Source organism: Eptesicus fuscus, chromosome 4, assembly GCF_027574615.1.
Source record: "Eptesicus fuscus isolate TK198812 chromosome 4, DD_ASM_mEF_20220401, whole genome shotgun sequence".
Taxonomy (NCBI): Eukaryota; Metazoa; Chordata; class Mammalia; order Chiroptera; family Vespertilionidae; genus Eptesicus; species Eptesicus fuscus.
The window spans coordinates 107,897,524-107,915,332 of record NC_072476.1 but is presented as its reverse complement, the minus strand read 5'-3'; the positions used below and the strand labels follow the sequence as shown (position 1 = coordinate 107,915,332).

The 17,809-nt window shown below is 38.9% G+C and overlaps 1 protein-coding gene across 3 annotated transcripts in view; it reads right to left on the bottom strand.

The window, feature by feature from the left end:
- Nucleotides 1-1,730: 1,730 nt before the first annotated feature.
- The window catches only part of NADK2 (NAD kinase 2, mitochondrial), a 35,751-nt gene continuing 19,672 nt past the window's right edge, over nucleotides 1,731-17,809 (bottom strand). For 2 of the 3 annotated variants that reach the window (XM_054715319.1, XM_054715321.1), the window contains exons 7-13: nucleotides 17,481-17,559; nucleotides 14,241-14,306; nucleotides 12,886-12,981; nucleotides 6,731-6,786; nucleotides 6,545-6,598; nucleotides 4,153-4,276; nucleotides 1,731-3,679 (exon numbers count right to left, since the gene is read on the bottom strand). In XM_054715319.1, coding sequence (XP_054571294.1) covers nucleotides 3,541-3,679; nucleotides 4,153-4,276; nucleotides 6,545-6,598; nucleotides 6,731-6,786; nucleotides 12,886-12,981; nucleotides 14,241-14,306; nucleotides 17,481-17,559 — 614 coding nt within the window. In that variant the 3' untranslated portion in view covers nucleotides 1,731-3,540. The remainder of the gene's footprint in view (nucleotides 3,680-4,152; nucleotides 4,277-6,544; nucleotides 6,599-6,730; nucleotides 6,787-12,885; nucleotides 12,982-14,240; nucleotides 14,307-17,480; nucleotides 17,560-17,809) is intronic. The other variant, XM_054715320.1, reaches the window with a different exon arrangement.

Below are 17,809 nucleotides of genomic sequence, written 5' to 3'. Positions count from 1 at the left end.
CCCCGAATACTGAGGTAGCTGAGGAGATGTGATTGTGGTCTTCTAACTTTATTAACTTTATGAGCAAATGATGTTAAGTGGGTTCTTTAGCTTTGAAAATGCCTCGCGTTGGTCTTAGGAAGGTGCTAGTAAACATCTCTCTTCTTGAAATGTGGGATGGGGTGCTGAACTGAAGTTGCCTGCGCTTGCCTGTATTACTGAGGTTCTTGAAGTTATTTTTATATTACTCTAGAATCACGTCTTTTAATTTTATTTTATTTTTTGTCTTCCACAATCGCTGTTTTAACCTACCTACCCGTTTTATAAGGTTACTGGACCTAACATTCCCTAGGACTGCATGTTCCTCTCCATCAGAAATACACACCAGATGCAGGGATACGTCCCGTGGTCTCAGAGCGATAAGCACAGCTCGCACCTGCAGAAAAGCTCACTCAGGTGTTGAGCCTTTGATGGCATCAGTGATATTGTTTTAATGGCACACAGATGCAGATGGATTCAATTCTACCTTAGAAAACACACTAATCTAATTTTTTATTTAAATTGGTGACCTCCCCATATGTTCAAAATGGAACAGAAAAGCCAAAACCCATCATTTCTAATAACATTGTTGTTGGTTTTTAAATCACATTTTTCAAATGTTAGAAACGATGGTATGAAGTGCCCTTATCTGTCTAGACCTAAGGAAGAACATTTTAAAGTAGTTATACCGGAAATGATTATGTTTCAATCCTGTAGTAGCTCAAAAGTGCTAAATACTACTTGAGATTATTGTTTACAGATTAGCGACAAGGGCTGGGGGCAGGATCCGGTTGGATTCTGACTTCCGGGTGCCCTCAAACACACAGTACTTCCAAACTCAAGTCCAGCCAAAAGCTATTTTCCTAACACGTCAGAGTAATCTGTATTTTTGTATGTGATTTCTACTTTTATAAACTTGTTTTAAAATAAAACACATTTTTATAAAAACGAGTACTTCTGCTAAGTTGTGGTCCTTTTTTCCTCTTATTGCTCTAAAAAGTAACAGCATTTATAAACTTCTAAAATGTAGGTGGTTGATGGGATAGTGAAGTACTATCCAAAAAGGCAGCTACAGCATTTTCATGTTAACATCCGCCTCTGGCCCTGGATCCCCCCTCTTCCATCCCCTAGCCACAGTTGCAGAGATATGAGGGACACTCTGGCCAAGTGCACAATTCTTATTTCTGATAGGAGAGACACACAGTGTTGTCACTTTATCTGGTGAACTCACTTGCAATCCAGCGTTTACCGAAGATCGACAGTGAGGAGGATATTGTGTTTGAACAGCTGCATGGGGGAGGGTACTGACCACATAAGGAAGGGTACTAGTTTGGGGAGCTGGGGAAACTGGAACCCCTTTCCACTGGATACCCTAACCCTGAACAAGCAAAAAAGCAACCTCCTCTTCTGTCACCACTGCTCTCCCATGACCTGATTTACTGGGGCCTTAAATATAAATGCATATGGGGCATCAAAAATATTAAGTCAACATTATCTGAAGAGTCTCTACACTTCAGGGCAAGCATTTATCCTCAATTATATAACAAATCATGGTTCTCTGTCAGATTAGCAGTGAATGAAGTCAACAGGGCAAAGAGTAATGCATACCAGTGGGGGAAAAGACTTCTGAAACATCACATTTTGGGAAAGCCAGGTTTTCAAATAACGACTCCAAGAGAATTAAGGAAGTAAATGAAATAAAAAGGAAGAGATAACAATAGTTTACTTTTATTCACATCTTGTTGCCATTAAAGGTTAATTCAAAAAACATTTTTGCTATTCTAACATCCTTTGCTTCTCATCATCTCTTACAAATAAATCCCCACCACATAGCAGAAATATTAGGAGTTATATTGCAAATGGAGAACATTAAGCAATTTTTAAACCTTTGAAATATGGCTTACGAACAATTTTACACAGCAGGTTACCTATTAATATGTTACAGATCTATGGTACCACATGGACAGATTACCTGGATATTAAAGATGGAGTTAGCATTTTTGTCAAGAAGGCATTTTAAACTTATTCAGGGCGTTTCTATACTGTGGAATTTCACTTTGTAAAGTAGATCTTAATATATCACTTGTAAATCAAACCAGAAACTAGACCAGCTCTGGGAAAACGCTAATATTTACTGAATGCATCGTGTTAACTGTTTGCTAATGAGTATACAGATACTCTTAACTAGGAAAAGAAAAACAGATTCTTGTTCTGGATATACATCAAAGCCTAGATTACTTTTGTGTAGTAACATTTATATTAAAAGTTTGACAAGAACATGTTAAATGTTGGCAAAACTAGGAGTACTCAATTTGATTATCCGTCCTCGCTTTTACAGAATTTATTTCTGAGCTCATTTGACTCACGTTCTATCAGGATAGTCCATTCCATTCATCACTGAATACCCGGCAACTGAACCAGTACATGGCACAGAATGGGTATTCAATAAATATTTCAATGATTGAATAAATGGCATGAGACTACCAATGATTTCAAGATGCAGCAATAGGTGCTTTTTGTGAAAAATGTAGGGTTACATATAAGTAGGTCAAGAATTAGAAAAAAAATAAATTCTCATGGGGGAACAAAAGGCCATAACATTTTATCCTCCAAAGCTAATGTGAAAACGGAATATGAGCTAGGTGAAAACTACCGTGGTATTAAAAGTAAATAAAAATAGTTTTGAAAGGTTTGACCAAACTCCTAGCAGAATATGGCTTAATCAGTTCATCCTTTTAGTCTTTGAATCCATGTTAAAGAGTTTTAAATATGGAAGAAATCTATTAGATTCAAGTCATTTTTAAAAAATTGCCTATCACCTAAAATAGCTATGGGATAATTAATTTGTAACATCATCATGATTCTGTCCAGTTATATATATGTACTTCAATTCACCCTGCATTGTCAAAATTAACCTGAAAGGCAAATGAAAACTATAAATAATCTTTAAAAAATGATTGTTTGAACTTCTTAAATCAATAGAGTCATAATAATATCATTGTGTTCTGAAATTAGAAAATTCTTAGCACATAGAAAAACACGTTTACCTACTTCAATTAGGTCAATGTCAGGATTTATCAAAATTCTCCATCAAAAATTTCTTTAAATCTTGATTTTTAGGTGCTATAAAAATATATACTTTGAAGGTGATATACTAATGATAGGTGTTGTTCTGACCAATTCCACACAGTTAGGAGGAAAAGGAAGGAAACATTTAATCCTTTATTTGGAACCCACCTCTAAATTTAAACCATACCAAGTACTCTTGAATACCACTCCTAAGTAATATAGAAATGTCACTGGTATCAATTCTAAAGTTTAGTCCATCTACTTTCTTACACAGTGAACATCTTTTCCATCAGAACCCAACAGAAGAATAAGACAGATCTCACTTTCTTAGTCACCTTTGAGCCCAGGGCCGACCAGACTCAACAATAACCCAAGAGGAGCTTTCTGACCGGTAGTCTGTCTCAGCAGTGCAAGTATTTTCCTGGTAGTCAAAGTCTCGTCTGAGGAAATCCTTCACTGTTCTAGAAGCACAGTTCGAAGCTCATCTTCTTTATTGATCATCATTGAAGCAATTGCTCCATCATTAAACTCAAAAGAAGTGCCTCCATCCACAACCATACAGGCATCCCAACAACGAGAACGGACACAGACCCTAAGCAGAAAGCAACATCTCATGAAATAAGTTTTCTTAACTATAAGGTTTCTTTAAAACCCATAATTTTTAAAGTGGGAGGGAAAAGACACGAGTCCTACTCTAAAGGTATACTGCTATACAGGGTAGGTTTTAGAAGTGTCTGTCCTGCTTTTATTCCACAGCACATGAAAAAAGGTTACTTTCCAGTCAGTTTCTTTTAAAATGATAATATAATCTTGTGGTCTAAATACTTTAGAAAAAAAAATCTGCATCACCCAAGTAAGTAACTATGCCCCTTCTATTCATTTACATTTTTGTGTTGCTAAAACGGCACATTCGGTTAGAAAGAATGTCATTTAAGCCAGGTCAGCATCACAGCTCATGAGTCCCACAGCTCAGTTGTTGCCCCACCAGACTCAGTTGAAATACCTTAAAATAAGGGTAATTACAGGGAGGAAAGCCTCACACTCAGACTCCGGTAGCTTGCTTACTTTGAGGTGAAACAGCGCTGGCGACTGCTGGAGAAGACTCTGTTTGCTATTGGTTCTCGAATACTGAAAAGGATTTTTGGTTCTTCCGGACTATAGAGCAGCGATTCATTATATTCGTTTGTTACTATGAGGAAAGAAGAAGCCAGTGTTAGCACATTCAATAACAGATGGTCACCTGAGAAGTGCAAAATGAAAAATGGATGCTATCCCCAACTTAGAAGCAGTTCTGTTCCACAGCTCTGTTTGGTATCAAGTGCCTTGGAACTCACTACAAGTTCCATTAAAAAACAACAACAACTTCATAAATGAGGATTAGGTTCCAAGATTAGTCCACAGAACCGTACATCACTCACAATATAAAGGAAATAGGTACTTTTTTTTTTGGGGGGGGGGGGTGGAATTCAAAGCTAGTAATTAAACAAAAATAGAGGAACTAGTTTATGGCACATAAAAATGGAACTTGAGTTGCCATATTTCCCCTGCCAAGTTCTTTTCCAAAAGATCATGTCAAAGAGTTCATAAGTATAAGTTAAAGTCTTGATATAAAATGCAATCTCAAAAATGACCAGCAATGTGCTTTCACTTCTGAAAATGCCATCATTCAAGACAGGTTGGGACCTGCGATCTCCGTCAAGAGGCACATCACAGTTGGCAGGCAACGCACAATCTGGGTCAAGACAACGGCACGACGAACTCAGGCTGACAGAATGATCAGTTTAGTAGCACATTAAAAGACATTATAAAACCATCAGATAATCTGTATTTTCCAAAATTTCATTTGAATTTTTGGGTTCTTTTAAAAATCTATTTTTTTAAAAAAAGAATTTGCCTCTCTGGGAACACACACATAAAGTACGTGCTGGCTCTGAAGAAAGTAGGTCCAGAGTGTCTGTGACCACGGCCCTGGCACTCACTACTGCTTCCGAAGACAGATCTTCAAAGGAATAACGTTCATTCACAAAACAGTTTGTTTATTAAGGGAAAAACCAACCACTTTATTTTGTATGTACCCTTAAATTAATTTACATACCTGATAAAATGTCAGTTGATCTATATACATTATGTTTTAAGTTAAATTACATAATAAAGACTCAATTACTATAAATGCCTAATTTTTTTCTTTTATATAGATTTAATGCTAATGCTAGCTCATACACCATGATTAAAATAATCTGTCAGATCTCAAATTGAGAGGAAGAAATAGAGTCCAATTTAGAGAAATGAAAGGGAATTCAGAGATTTAGTCCTGTTTTCAAACTAACTTAAAGGCAAATCATCTGCCCAATGAAGGAATTCTTATGTAGAAATCCAGATATACAAATATATGAACTGACACTTTACCATGTATTGCTAAATCATTTTAAAGGCAACCAACAAGAATGAAGTTACTCTAATAACTCTCAATTCAAGTGTTTGTGTTTATGGATGAATGACAGTTTTAATCCTATATGCGTTGATATCCATTTTGTGTCAGTATTTTACTTGGGGTTTATATGTTAAGAAATCCTTACAAAAGAAGGTAGATGTAACTATAAATATGTTTGGGCTTTTTGTTGTTTTTTAAAGGAATTTACACCTTCATATCAAAGGATACTCTTCAATTAAACTCACAGTAAGAAAAGCTTTAGTTTGAGGTCTACAACATTGATCCTGGTAAATGAGTGGACTTCAGTGTATTAAAATTTCATATGTAAATCGAAGGAACATTGTTTTTCAGAATTTAAGATTTAAATATTTTTTAAAATAAAATTTAAAGAACAAAGCTGAAGAGTCCCCAGGCACCAGTGATCGACCTGCCCTCCTCATTTTACAGCAGAGGGAGTGGAGGAGAGAATCACAGCCCTGCCCAGGCTTCAGTCAGGCACCGGTTGGCCTGGGATTGGAACCCAGATCTTTCCATTCCCTGACCAGTATCCTTTCTCTCCACAGGACTAGTTCTCTTAAAGGGACCCTGAGGTAACTGGGCAGGAGTAGGCAGGTGAGGGTCAAGCAGAACACTCCAGTGAATGGGAAGATAAGCACTCACAGCTCGGTGGACTCCCCCTCCTCCAGAGGACATGAACGGCACCCGGATTTAGGTGTGCATTTCCTATTTGCCACATGTGTGTTTTCTGTATTTTCCTATTCCCCCAGACATAGCTGCAGTTATGCTGTTTCTGACACAAAGGTTATGTTTTATGGTTGACAAAAATCATAATGTAACACATTTATATTATGACTTTTGTCGTTTTAAATTTTTATTGTTTACATATATTTAAAGGGATATTAAAGCATGTTTGAGACAAAAAAGGACTGTGCTTTGCTAAATAGACAAGTAACACATCACAATAACATCCTAAAGTCAATACAGAATTTAAATGAAACTTAGTAATTAAGATCATTTGTCACTGACCTTTCTCTACCAGTTCTCTGTTCAATGGAAGACTTAAACTTCCTTGTCGTTTTGCTATTGAAAAAGGAAAGAGGGAAAATATATTAATTAAATGTTTTGTATCATGTAATAGCTAACACAGCATAAAACATATACATTCTATGGTATATTGTAATTATAATACATAATAGCTATTTTGGTACTCACCAATATTTAAAACATCTTCCACAGCCTGAGTTGCAACCCTGTTAATATTGAATGACCTAGAAACAAACACCACATAAATTCTTTCTTGTTTTAATTCTAAAAACATACTATAAATGAAAAAGGAATAATCTACTTAACATACAATGAACTTTTAGAAATTATCAGGAAAACAACCAAAGACAACATCCACTTCACCCAGTTTTAAAAAGTGGGCCAAGTACATGGCCAGTTGATAGACCAATATGAAAAAAAAAATGCTCATTCTTACTCATACTTAATACAAATTAAAACATACAATTAAAACAAGGTTTTTCTCAGATGTGCAAGAATTAAAAACTGATAATGTATTGGCATGGGTATGGGAAAAGAAGTATAGGAGTTGCCATCAAAGAGCAATTCTGCACTATTAAAATTTAAATAGAATATATTCTTCGATCTAATAATTTATTGTAAGAGATACTTTCATATATAGTACACAAGGACACACAAGAATTTTACAGAGGCATTGTTTATAGCAAAACAACTATGTAGCAAAACTCAAATATATGTAGCAATAGGAAGCTGGTTAAATAAATTCTAGCTATTCAGCGGAGTACTATGTAGATATTAAAGAATAAAATAGAACTAAATGTGCTGATATGTAGAGATAACCAATATGTTAAGTTAAAAAACTGAAGGCATTATATAGAGTCACCCCTAACTGCCCTCTCCTGCAGGGTTGATCACCTCCAACTGCCCGCCCTTGCAGGCCTGGTCCCTTCAACTGCCCTCCCTTGCAGGCTGGGTGCCTCCCAACTGCCCTCTTCTGCTGGCCATCTTGTGGTGGCCATCTTGTGTCCAATGGGGGCAGGATCTTTGACCACATGGGGGCAGCCATATTGTGTGTTGCAGTGATGATCAATCTGCAGATTACTCTTTTATTAGATAGATAGAGGCCTGGTACAGGGGTGGGGGCCAGCTGTTTGCCCTGAAGGGTGTCCCGGATGAGGATGGGGGTTCCCTTGGGGTGTGAGTCGGCCTGAGCGAGGGGCCTGTGGTGGTTTGCAGGCCGGCCACGCCCCCAGGCAACCCAAGCGGAGGCCCTGGTATCTGGAATTTATTTTCCTTTACAATTGAAACTTTGTAGCCTGGAGCGGAGCCAAGCCTGGGGCTCCCTCCGAGGCCGGCAGCCATATGTTACTTTCCTGTTTTATTTATATTAAAAAAACAATTATACATATATTTGATGATTGTGCCTGGAGATTAGTACTAGAAATTTGAAATTAAAGAGACTAGCTTTTCATTGTACACTCTTTTGTACTATTTAACATATTTTTAACGTTAAGTATTAAGTCATAAAATAGTTTCCTTAAAGGTGAGAAATCCTTTGCTAGTATGATACCTAACTTAACCACTTACAAACAAATGTTAACACAAACAAGAATAACTTTTAAAAGTAGCTCTGTCCTAGGGCAGTGGTCGGCAAACGGCGGCTCGCGAGCCACATGCGTCTCTTTGGCCCCTTGAGTGTGGCTCTTCCACAAAAAACCACGGCCTGGGCGAGTCTATTTTGAAGAAGTGGCGTTAGAAGAAGTTTAAGTTTAAAAAATGTGGCTCTCAAAAAAATTTTCAATCGTTGTACTGTTGATATTTGGCTCTGTTGACTAATGAGTTTGCCGACCACTGTCCTAGGGTCTTTAAAGATTAAAGCAAGTTTAAAAACAAAACAATTGTTCTAGAACTCTTAGAATTATTCCACTGCTTCATACTCTTCTCACATGGCATCAGCAAACAATCCTAATGAAAAGGAATAACATAAAGAGTCATACAACTCTAACCTAATCCAGTGACTCTTAACTTTTTTGAGGGGGGATAATAAATACATATACCATTCTAACCCTATCTTCTATACATTTTAAAAAATGTGAAACCATTTTGAAATCTTTTAAGAAAAATGCATATACACAAACTTTTTAATTAAAAATTTGGGGTCATTCACAAACCAAATCCCTCTGCTATAAAAATCTAAAATCTGGCCCTAACCAGTTTGGTTCAGTGGATAGAGCGTTGGCCTGCGGACTGAAAGGTCCCAGGTTCAATTCCAGTCAAGGGCATATACCTTGGTTGCGGGCACATACCCAGTAGGAGGTGTGCAGGAGGCAGCTGATCAATGTCTCTCTCATCGATGTTTCTATCCCTCTCCCTTCCTCTCTGTAAAAAAATCAATAAAATACATATTTTAAAAAAAAATCTAAAATCTGGCCCCGGCCTCTTCTTCACTATCACCTGTCCGATTTCACACTCTGACACACCAAGCTCATTCTCACCTGTGTGCCTTTGCTCATACCTGCTATCTTTATCAGTGGTCGCCAACTGCTGGTCTGTGGACCACTGGTGGTCCATGAGGTCCGAAAGGTTGGTGACCACTGATCTATATATATAAAAGGCTAAACGACCATCCGACCATCCAGTAGGTATGATGCACACTGACCACCAAGGGGAAGGCGCTCGATGCAGGAACTGCCAAGCTACAGAGACTTGGCAGTGGTGGCTCTCGGGTGATACACCCTGGAACCAGAGGAGGGAGCCTGATTCTGGGATGCGTCACCCTAGAACCGTCCTCTTGCAATCCGGGACCCCTCGGGGGATGTCGGAGCCGGTTTCAGCCGGATCCCTGGAGGCCAGGCCGAGGGACCCCGCTCACTCGGCAGACACCCTTTGAGCCAAGCCGAAGGTGCAGCCGGCAGGGGAGGGACTGTGGGAGTTGGCTCCAGGGCGTGTCTGGCCCATCTTGCCTAGTCCTGCCCCACCGGCCACCTTCTAATTAATTTCCTGTCAATGTGCACAAATCTGGGCACCCGGGTACTAGTCTGGTAATAAAACAAAATAGTTCAAGTGTCCTGACTGTCTTATTCTTTAGTGTAAGTTCCCAATACCTATCTCTCACATGCTATGAGCCATAGAGCACTTAGGGCACCACCTGGCTCATGGCAAGAACTCAGCACTAAATGAAAATGCCAAATGCAAGGGATATGTATGTTATATTCTGATTCCTGTGAATATCACATTTTTGGAAGATACTGTTTTAGAATTCTATTTTAAATCTAAAAGTCACATAAAAATGAGCTATGTTTAGTAGGGTTCCATTGAATTAAATATATATAGAGGACAAAATATTTTAGTAAGTAATATCTCCTGACCATAGTTAAGATTTAACTTAGAAAAACAAAGGGCTAAGAAGATTTGCTGTAATATTCCTAGATTCCTATTATTAGGAATACCACTTTCCTATTAAAACCAACCCAAACTAAGTCCTCTGAATTAGGATTAAATTAAGACTAATTTCCTGTGGTTAGGACCTGGATCTCAGCCAATTCATCCTACCTTTAGAAGTGGTTCATATTCTACATCAAAACAAACTACATGACTAAGCAAGTGTTAGCTAGCACATGATCACTTTTTTTTTCTAGCTCCTTTACCGTATTAAATTCCCATGGGAAATCAGACATACCTTGGGTCTCAGATCTTCACTGGCTAGCAAAACTTTCTTCACTTACGAGCACCCTCACCCTGACGTCCGCTACGACAGAATGTGTGGAGGATGGAGACAGTCTTAAGAACTAACAGAAACGTAGGATCCCACTGTGTAGTGCATCTCCCCGTGTATGTAGCAAATCATGTCCCCCAATGGGAAGGGAACCAAGATGATAATGCAACGATTCAGAGACACCTGCATACCCCTACTGGGGATCAAGTCCACAATCCAGGTATGTGCCCTGACCAGGAATTGAACTGGCAACCTTTCTGCACGAGATGACACCAAATCAACTGAGCCACACTGGCCAAGGCAACCAATGTTTTAAAATGATACTTCTCATTTTTCCCCTAAAGGTTCATTTATTTGACTAAGTCTGGGATTTTTTAAAAATATGTTAAGTTACTGACTACTTATGAAGCAAGTGATATGATGTCAGAAAATTTGCTTCCAAATAGGTCTTTATAACCCTAACTGGTTTGGCTCAGTGGATAAAGCATTGGCCCACGTACTGAGGGTCCTGGGTTCGATTCCAGTGAAGAGCACATGCCTCGGTTGCAGGCTCAATCCCCACCTCAGTCAGGTGCGTGCAGGAGGCAACCAGTCGAAGTGTCTCTCTCACATTGATGTTTCTCTCTCTCTGCCTATCCCCTTCCCTTCCACACTCTCTAAAAAAAATCAATGGAAAAATACCCTTGAGTGAGGGTTAACAACAAAAACAACAACAAAAGATCTTTATAGGATGAAAGAATATATAGGGGAACAGAGAAAACACAAGATTGGACATGGGGATTCATTATACTATTTTTCCTATTCTTGTATATATTTAAATTTTTCACAATAAAAGGTTTTAAAAAGTAATGCTGAAAAATAGGAACTAAAACTCCATTTTAAACGACCCAAACTTAAGATCATAGTTTCAAAAGCACTATTTGTGAGCATGTAGTCTTTATTCAAAAAATATCTGCATCGCCGGAGCCGGTTTGGCTCAGTGGATAGAGCGTCGGCCTGCGGACTCAAGGGTCCCAGGTTCGATTCCAGTCAACGGCATGTACCTTGGTTGCAGGCACATCCCCAGTGGGAGGTGTGCAAGAGGCAGCTGATCGATGTTTCTCTCTCATCGATGTTTCTAACTCTCTATCCCTCTCTCTTCCTCTCTGTAAAAAATCAATAAAATATATTTTTTAAAAATATATCTGCATGAATATGTGCTAGGGACTATGATATGCCCACAAAAAATTAAGCAGGGGGAAAAACGACACTAGACCCCATCCTAAATGCCTCAAGTAGTTCAAACTAGCTGGGTGTGAGCTTCCTAGATCAGTGGTCGCCAACCTTTAGGACCTCACCGACCACCAGTGGTCTGCGGACCACCCGTTGGAGACCGCTGTACTAGATAACTAGTAATGTGGTAAGTGCCAAGAGAAAAAGTGCTAGAGAGGACAAAAAAGGGGTTAATTGTGCTCATGAAAAAAAAATCTAAGTCCTAATAGTTTTCCTACAGAGAGAATGACGTTTGAAGACTGGATTTTTCAGCCAGTGGATGGAAAATGGAGAGCATTCAAGTATTCAATGCAGAAAGAAGTTGCATTGAGTGAAAACAAAAGCCCAGAGAGAACCTGGCTTGTGCTGAGAATTCCAAGGAGCCTGCAGACTGTGCCCTGTGCGGAGGGTGAGGGCAGAGCAGTGGCAGGCTGGCAAGGAGCCTCAGGTCATCCTTAAAGGGCCTTGTACGGCAGACCGAGTAATCTGAACACAGTCAGGAGCTGAGGAAAGTTTTAAAGCACAGAAGGGGTACAGTCATATTTTATCTACATTTTAGAAATGATACTTTGTTGGTAGGGTGAATGACAGCCTGAAGAATAAAGGGCCAGGTACAAGACTATTCTCTAAAAAGTGGGTCCCAGGCCAAAGAAATGGCAGTAGACAATGAAAGGGGGTGGGGGGGGGAGGATCTCAGAAGTGCTACTGACTGGATTTAGAGACTGGTTTGTGGGAGACTCAAAGGTGCACGCAAGGTTTGGAGGAAAAATGTTTTTCTCTAGAGCATTAACTCAGGGTAAGCAGTGATACTATTAAGCAATGCAAGGAACACAGGCAGAAAAACCAAAGACAATAAATTCCATTTTAAACGCACTGAATTTGAAAAGCTACTACCCCTCTGCCCACAAGGTCATTTTAGAGCACGAGTCTGTACTCAGGAGGGGAAGGCTGCCACAGGGAGAAGTCGGGGAGGACGGCGTGTGTGCTACGTACGAAGCAGAGAGACTTCCCAGAAAGAGGTTCCAGGCTAAACAAGACGCCGGAGCCCAGGTTAGCTCTGATCAGACCTTCCAGGCATACACCTCCAGCACATGGTTTTTGTAATGGACTTTGTTTTTGCTCATCTTCTTTTTCCTCTTTACAAATCTAGGGAGATGGGCCAAACTGACCAGAGCTAGGCTGCACTGTGGTCTAAGAAGTCAATGCAAGACTTCTAGACCCAACCCATGAGTGAGGCAGAAACCGAGCCACCAACACACCCCGCCAGGCTGCCTCCTGTGGAGCAGAGGCCTTAGATGTGCCGATCGGAGATAACGAGTACATCATGTTACTTAAAATATTTCACAAAACTTGATAAGCAGCATCCAGAGTTACTCACCAGGCCTTTGATCCTGTTCCAGTGCACAAATTGAGCCCTGAACTCTTCTGTTTTTCCCAGGGACCATCATCAATTGAAATCTCATAGTAGGAAGCCCTATGAATTAAGAATATAAAACTGGATTTGCTGAACTTAAGGCTCACAGTAAATAAGACACAGTCTTTTCAGAACTGATGAAATCTATGTAGGCCAGCCTGACTTAGTAGGCACACACATCATGATGCTAATGCTAATATTAAGTGAAAAAGTTAAAAAAAGTCTACATCCCTCTCTGATCTATGTGCTCCTTTCTATCAATACTTTCACATTCCAAACAGGGCCTCTTCTAAAGTTTTTACCTAGCATAGCTGCTGCTGCTGCTTTTATGCAAACATACACAGAGCCTTATTTCAGAATTCAAAAAGAAAAACCATTCTTTGGTGAGTTTCTTTCTTGGTAGCTAGTCCTTGATATATTTAAGTCTATTTCTAATCCTTCGAGTTACCAAGAGTTTCTGATAAATTTTTGTTGAGTTATACTATTGTGCCTTTTAAGTTGATAGTAAGCTAACAAGTTCTAAAGAAAATTCTCAACCAGCACTGAACTATTGGGCAGAACTAGAGATTTATATTTCTTACAGTATTTCATCAAATGGGTTTTCTGGACAGTAGCAAAAATGATACTATTCTTTAACTGCATGAAAGTATAAGTGATTTGCAACTATTCAAAGAACTTTTTAAACATGTAAAAGTCTATTTTGTAAACTATATCTTAAAATAATATTGTCACTAATCAACACTGGATTATTTTTCTTTAGCAAATTAAAAAGTTAAAATAAACCCTTAATAAAACACAGCTTTTCAAAATTAATGAATTATTAGACATACTTGCAAACACTAACACTCAAGGGATAATTTAACTTTTGCTCTAACCCTTTTAATTTCTCTGACCAAGTTTTGGATTTGTGAAGGTTTTATATGATATAACTCCTTTTCATTTTTTCTCTGAACTCAGCATTCTTCATAAAAGTAAAAGATAACACACTTAATATTCACATTTAATCTACCTTCATTGCTTTATTATATCTTCTTAGAAAATTAGGGATTTTAGTCTCATTAGGAGCCTGTTATGTACAGACAAGCCAGCCAAATCACTGCAATGGTTGCTACTATGCCAGAATCACATGGAGACAAGAGATTAGAGGTGAGTGGGGAGAGAAGCGGAGGTGCGAAGGAAGAAAAGTGATAGTCAGGTGAGAGATAATGAGCAAATTTAGTGTCATTCTTTCATACAGGTTTATCATTTCATACAGATTAGTCAACTCATAGAATTTTTGTTTCAGGGAATTATTTTTTTAAAGCAGCAATAAAACTCACAGTCCCTTTAGAGTGGGTATACTTCTTCTTAAACTGTCCACTGCTACAGCCCAAGAATATGACATTCTAGGTTAGAACAAATAGGAGAAAAGAAAAAAATGGGCTTTTAAAATGTTCTTAAATTTAAGAACATTATAAATGAGGCAGGAATAATATTGCTGCACTTTGTATTTTTCAAGCAAGGCACATAAGTTCTCAGGGCACAGGGAAGCCTAGCGCAGGACCTGGAATCCGTTCTGATGCGGACTAGTTCCGTGGCCTCGGACAAGTTACATGAACTCTCCAAATCTCAATCTCAATGTTCTCCCCGCAGGGTTGCTAAGAGCATTAAATGAGATAGCAGGCACAAGATGCACAGTGCCCGACACATCGACACATCGCAGGCGGCTAGTAAGTGGTCGTCACTTCCTTTCTGCCTGAGGGTCTGTCGTAGAATCTTTGAAAGTACCCTCTAATGCCTTCAGCAGTGAAACCTCTTTCAACAGCACCAGACAACCCTGCCGTCCTCATCTCAGTAAGGGTATAAGGTGAGGCATCAAAGAGCACAAAAAGCAGCAGCGTCAGACATTATCTGGAGATAAACCAACCAAATCACTACTGCCAGAGAATGACAGCATCCGACCAAAATCTCCTCCTGGGACTTCACCCAATGCCCCAAGTCTATCAGTTTATCCCAGTTTCCCTCCTTTTATACGTTATTTGATTTTTAGTAAGTACAAATTATAAAGCAATGCTAGCAGAAGCTCTCAGAAGTTACCACCTTTAAAATATACAAACATCCTATCTAATAATAGAGTAACATATAAATTACCATCACTCCGCTACGCCCACGATTGGGCGGTAGGAGACTGGGGGGCAGGACTCGGGGTGGCCTATCCAGCCATTGAGAGGCACAGATCCGCTGCCACTGAGGGGGGCTACCCTTCTGTTGAGAGGCGCAGGGGGCGGGACTCCCGCCCCCTGCGCCTCTCAACGGCCAAATCCGCGGCCGCTAAGGGGGCCTGCCGCGGACACCCAGCTGCGCCTCTCAACAGCAGGGTAGCCAGGTGTCCGCGGTAGCCCCCCTCAGTGGCCGCGGACCATCAAAAGTGGGGGAGCTGGGTGCCTGTCTGCTCCGGCACCAGGCCTTTCAGAAGCCTCTAGCCGGGCCGGAGGCTTCCCAAAGGCCTGGTGCACCAGCGGACAGGCACCCAGCTCCACCGCGAAAAGCAAAAGTGTGTAGGGGACCCTACACGTGCATGATTCAATCATGCACTGGGCCTCCAGTAATAATATAAGCCATTAAATGGCTTCCCTAGGGTAAAAGCATAAACTCACAAAACATTTTGCCTTTGTCATCTATTCATTTTAATAGCCTTTCTCCAATCTCATTTAAAGTTGTGGCTCTCTTATGTCCTTAGCAATAATACCAGATTATATCACTAATTAGTTACATTTTCTTCCTTCTCCCTCCTATTACATAAATATACCCATTATTCATGTCCATATTACTTCAGACTTGATATACAAAAGAAAAAAACTTTATATACAGCATGTCTTACTATGTTAAAATAAATATTTTTACACTTAATATTAAGTTTTTAAAGAATATATTTTTATTACTTTAAAGAATAAATTTTACTTTTAATAATTTTTTAAGTTATGTATTTTACCACCACCTTCCAAAAAATAAAGATACCACAACCTTTCTCTTATTCATCTTTATATTCCTAGTGGCTCTCATAATATACACAGCAATGCAAAATATATTTTTGTTGAATAAATTTAAAGTTACATTAATCCAAGTAAGTACAACTACTCAGAACAATTGTTCAAGTCATCCTGTTGAATCAGGCTCTTTCTTTCCAGTACTACCTAAGTGAAATCACTGGCTAAAACATGGGTAGTTTTTTGAATTAGGACAAATTTTTCTAATCATAATTAAACTTACGAAAGAATGTGACTTACAACAAACAGAATTTCAGAATGTGTGGAACGGCTCTCAGTAAACTAGGCAATCAACCACAATGCTTGCAAAAGGTAACAGGAAAGTGGGACTGAGACCCATCTCTAACCTTCAGCCCTAACTTACATACACAAAACGGAGAAGCCACGCTCTAAAGTACTACCAAGAGATAAATTAACTTTCTATTATAGCAGTCATTTTATAACTAGTAACTAATGTCATAACTGGTAACGAACACAAAGTTTTGCAAAAATAATTCAACTGACAATTTAAGCGTAAGTTATATTCAACACCCACAAAACAGATTTCATCTGTAATAAAACTCTTAATCTTAATTTTTTGCTAATAATTGTTACAAATCTTAACCTGGCAATATACTTGCCTTATGATGTTGAACGCAATTATCACTTATGTAGTATTCCTGCCAAAAATGTTTAGTCTAAATCTAATCATGCAGAGGAAAAAAAAAAAATCACACAAACCTAAAATAAGAGCTATTCTGCAAACCAATTGGCTTAGACCATTCAAAATATTAATATGAATGACAAACAGGAGTGAGGCTAAGGACCTGTTCTTAGTTAATTCAAAAGGGCCATGATGGCCACATGCAAGGCGAGATCCTTAATTGGATCCTGGATAAAAACAAGCAAACAAACAAATCAGCTTTAAAGAACATCATTAAGACAATTAGGTAAGTTTTACTATGCTGTCTATAGAAGTTGTATATCAAGTTGTATATGCCGATGTATGCCGAGTAAGTATACTATTCTCTTAAGCAGGCATTGATGATCAATATAATGCACCTGTATGACAGATGGAAGGTTCTGGGAAATACTGCAGTAAAGAACCTGAAAAACTTTGTTTAGCCTAGGGTAGTGATGGGCAACCTTTTGAGCTTGGTGTGTCAAACTTCGCAAAAAAACTGAGCATAACTCAGGTAGTGTGTCACTTTGAGGAAAAAACATTATTTCGCAAATGTTTCATCCTCGGCATGCGGCCGCCTTAGCTGCCGCGTGTCATCAGAAATGGCTACACGTGTCAGTGCTGACACGCGTGTCATAGGTTCGCCATCACTGGCCTAGGGTTTCACAAACTTTTTGGGTCATAGAATCTTCTTTCCTCTTTAAAATGTATTAACGTGTATAAAGGTTTCAGAAATATTTCATTAAATAATTCATTTCTATTATTTAGACAGTATTAATTATTAACAAATCTTAGGTTGTAGAAATTCAATAAATATCTAAAAAATACTAACATGTTAAATTCCAAACTCAAGCTCACAGGTTTAAAAGTACCTGGATGATAGACTCTCCCCAATGAAGACTTCATTTAGTGCTCTCACTGGCAAAAGCTGGGGTCCTGAAGCCTCGGGCCCTGCAGGTAATGAAGAAAAAAATCCAAGATAGCTCTTAAAAATTTTAGCAATGTTATGACATAAATTTTATAAAGTTAAAATATTCATATTTTGTTGTAATAGAATCTATACTTTAACAGTATTAACATATACAGTAAGTAACTCAAAGTATCCTATATAATAAAAGGGTAATATGCAAATTGACCCTAATGGCGGAAAGACAGGGAACGACCAGTTGCTATGACGTGCACTGACCACCAGGGGGCAGAT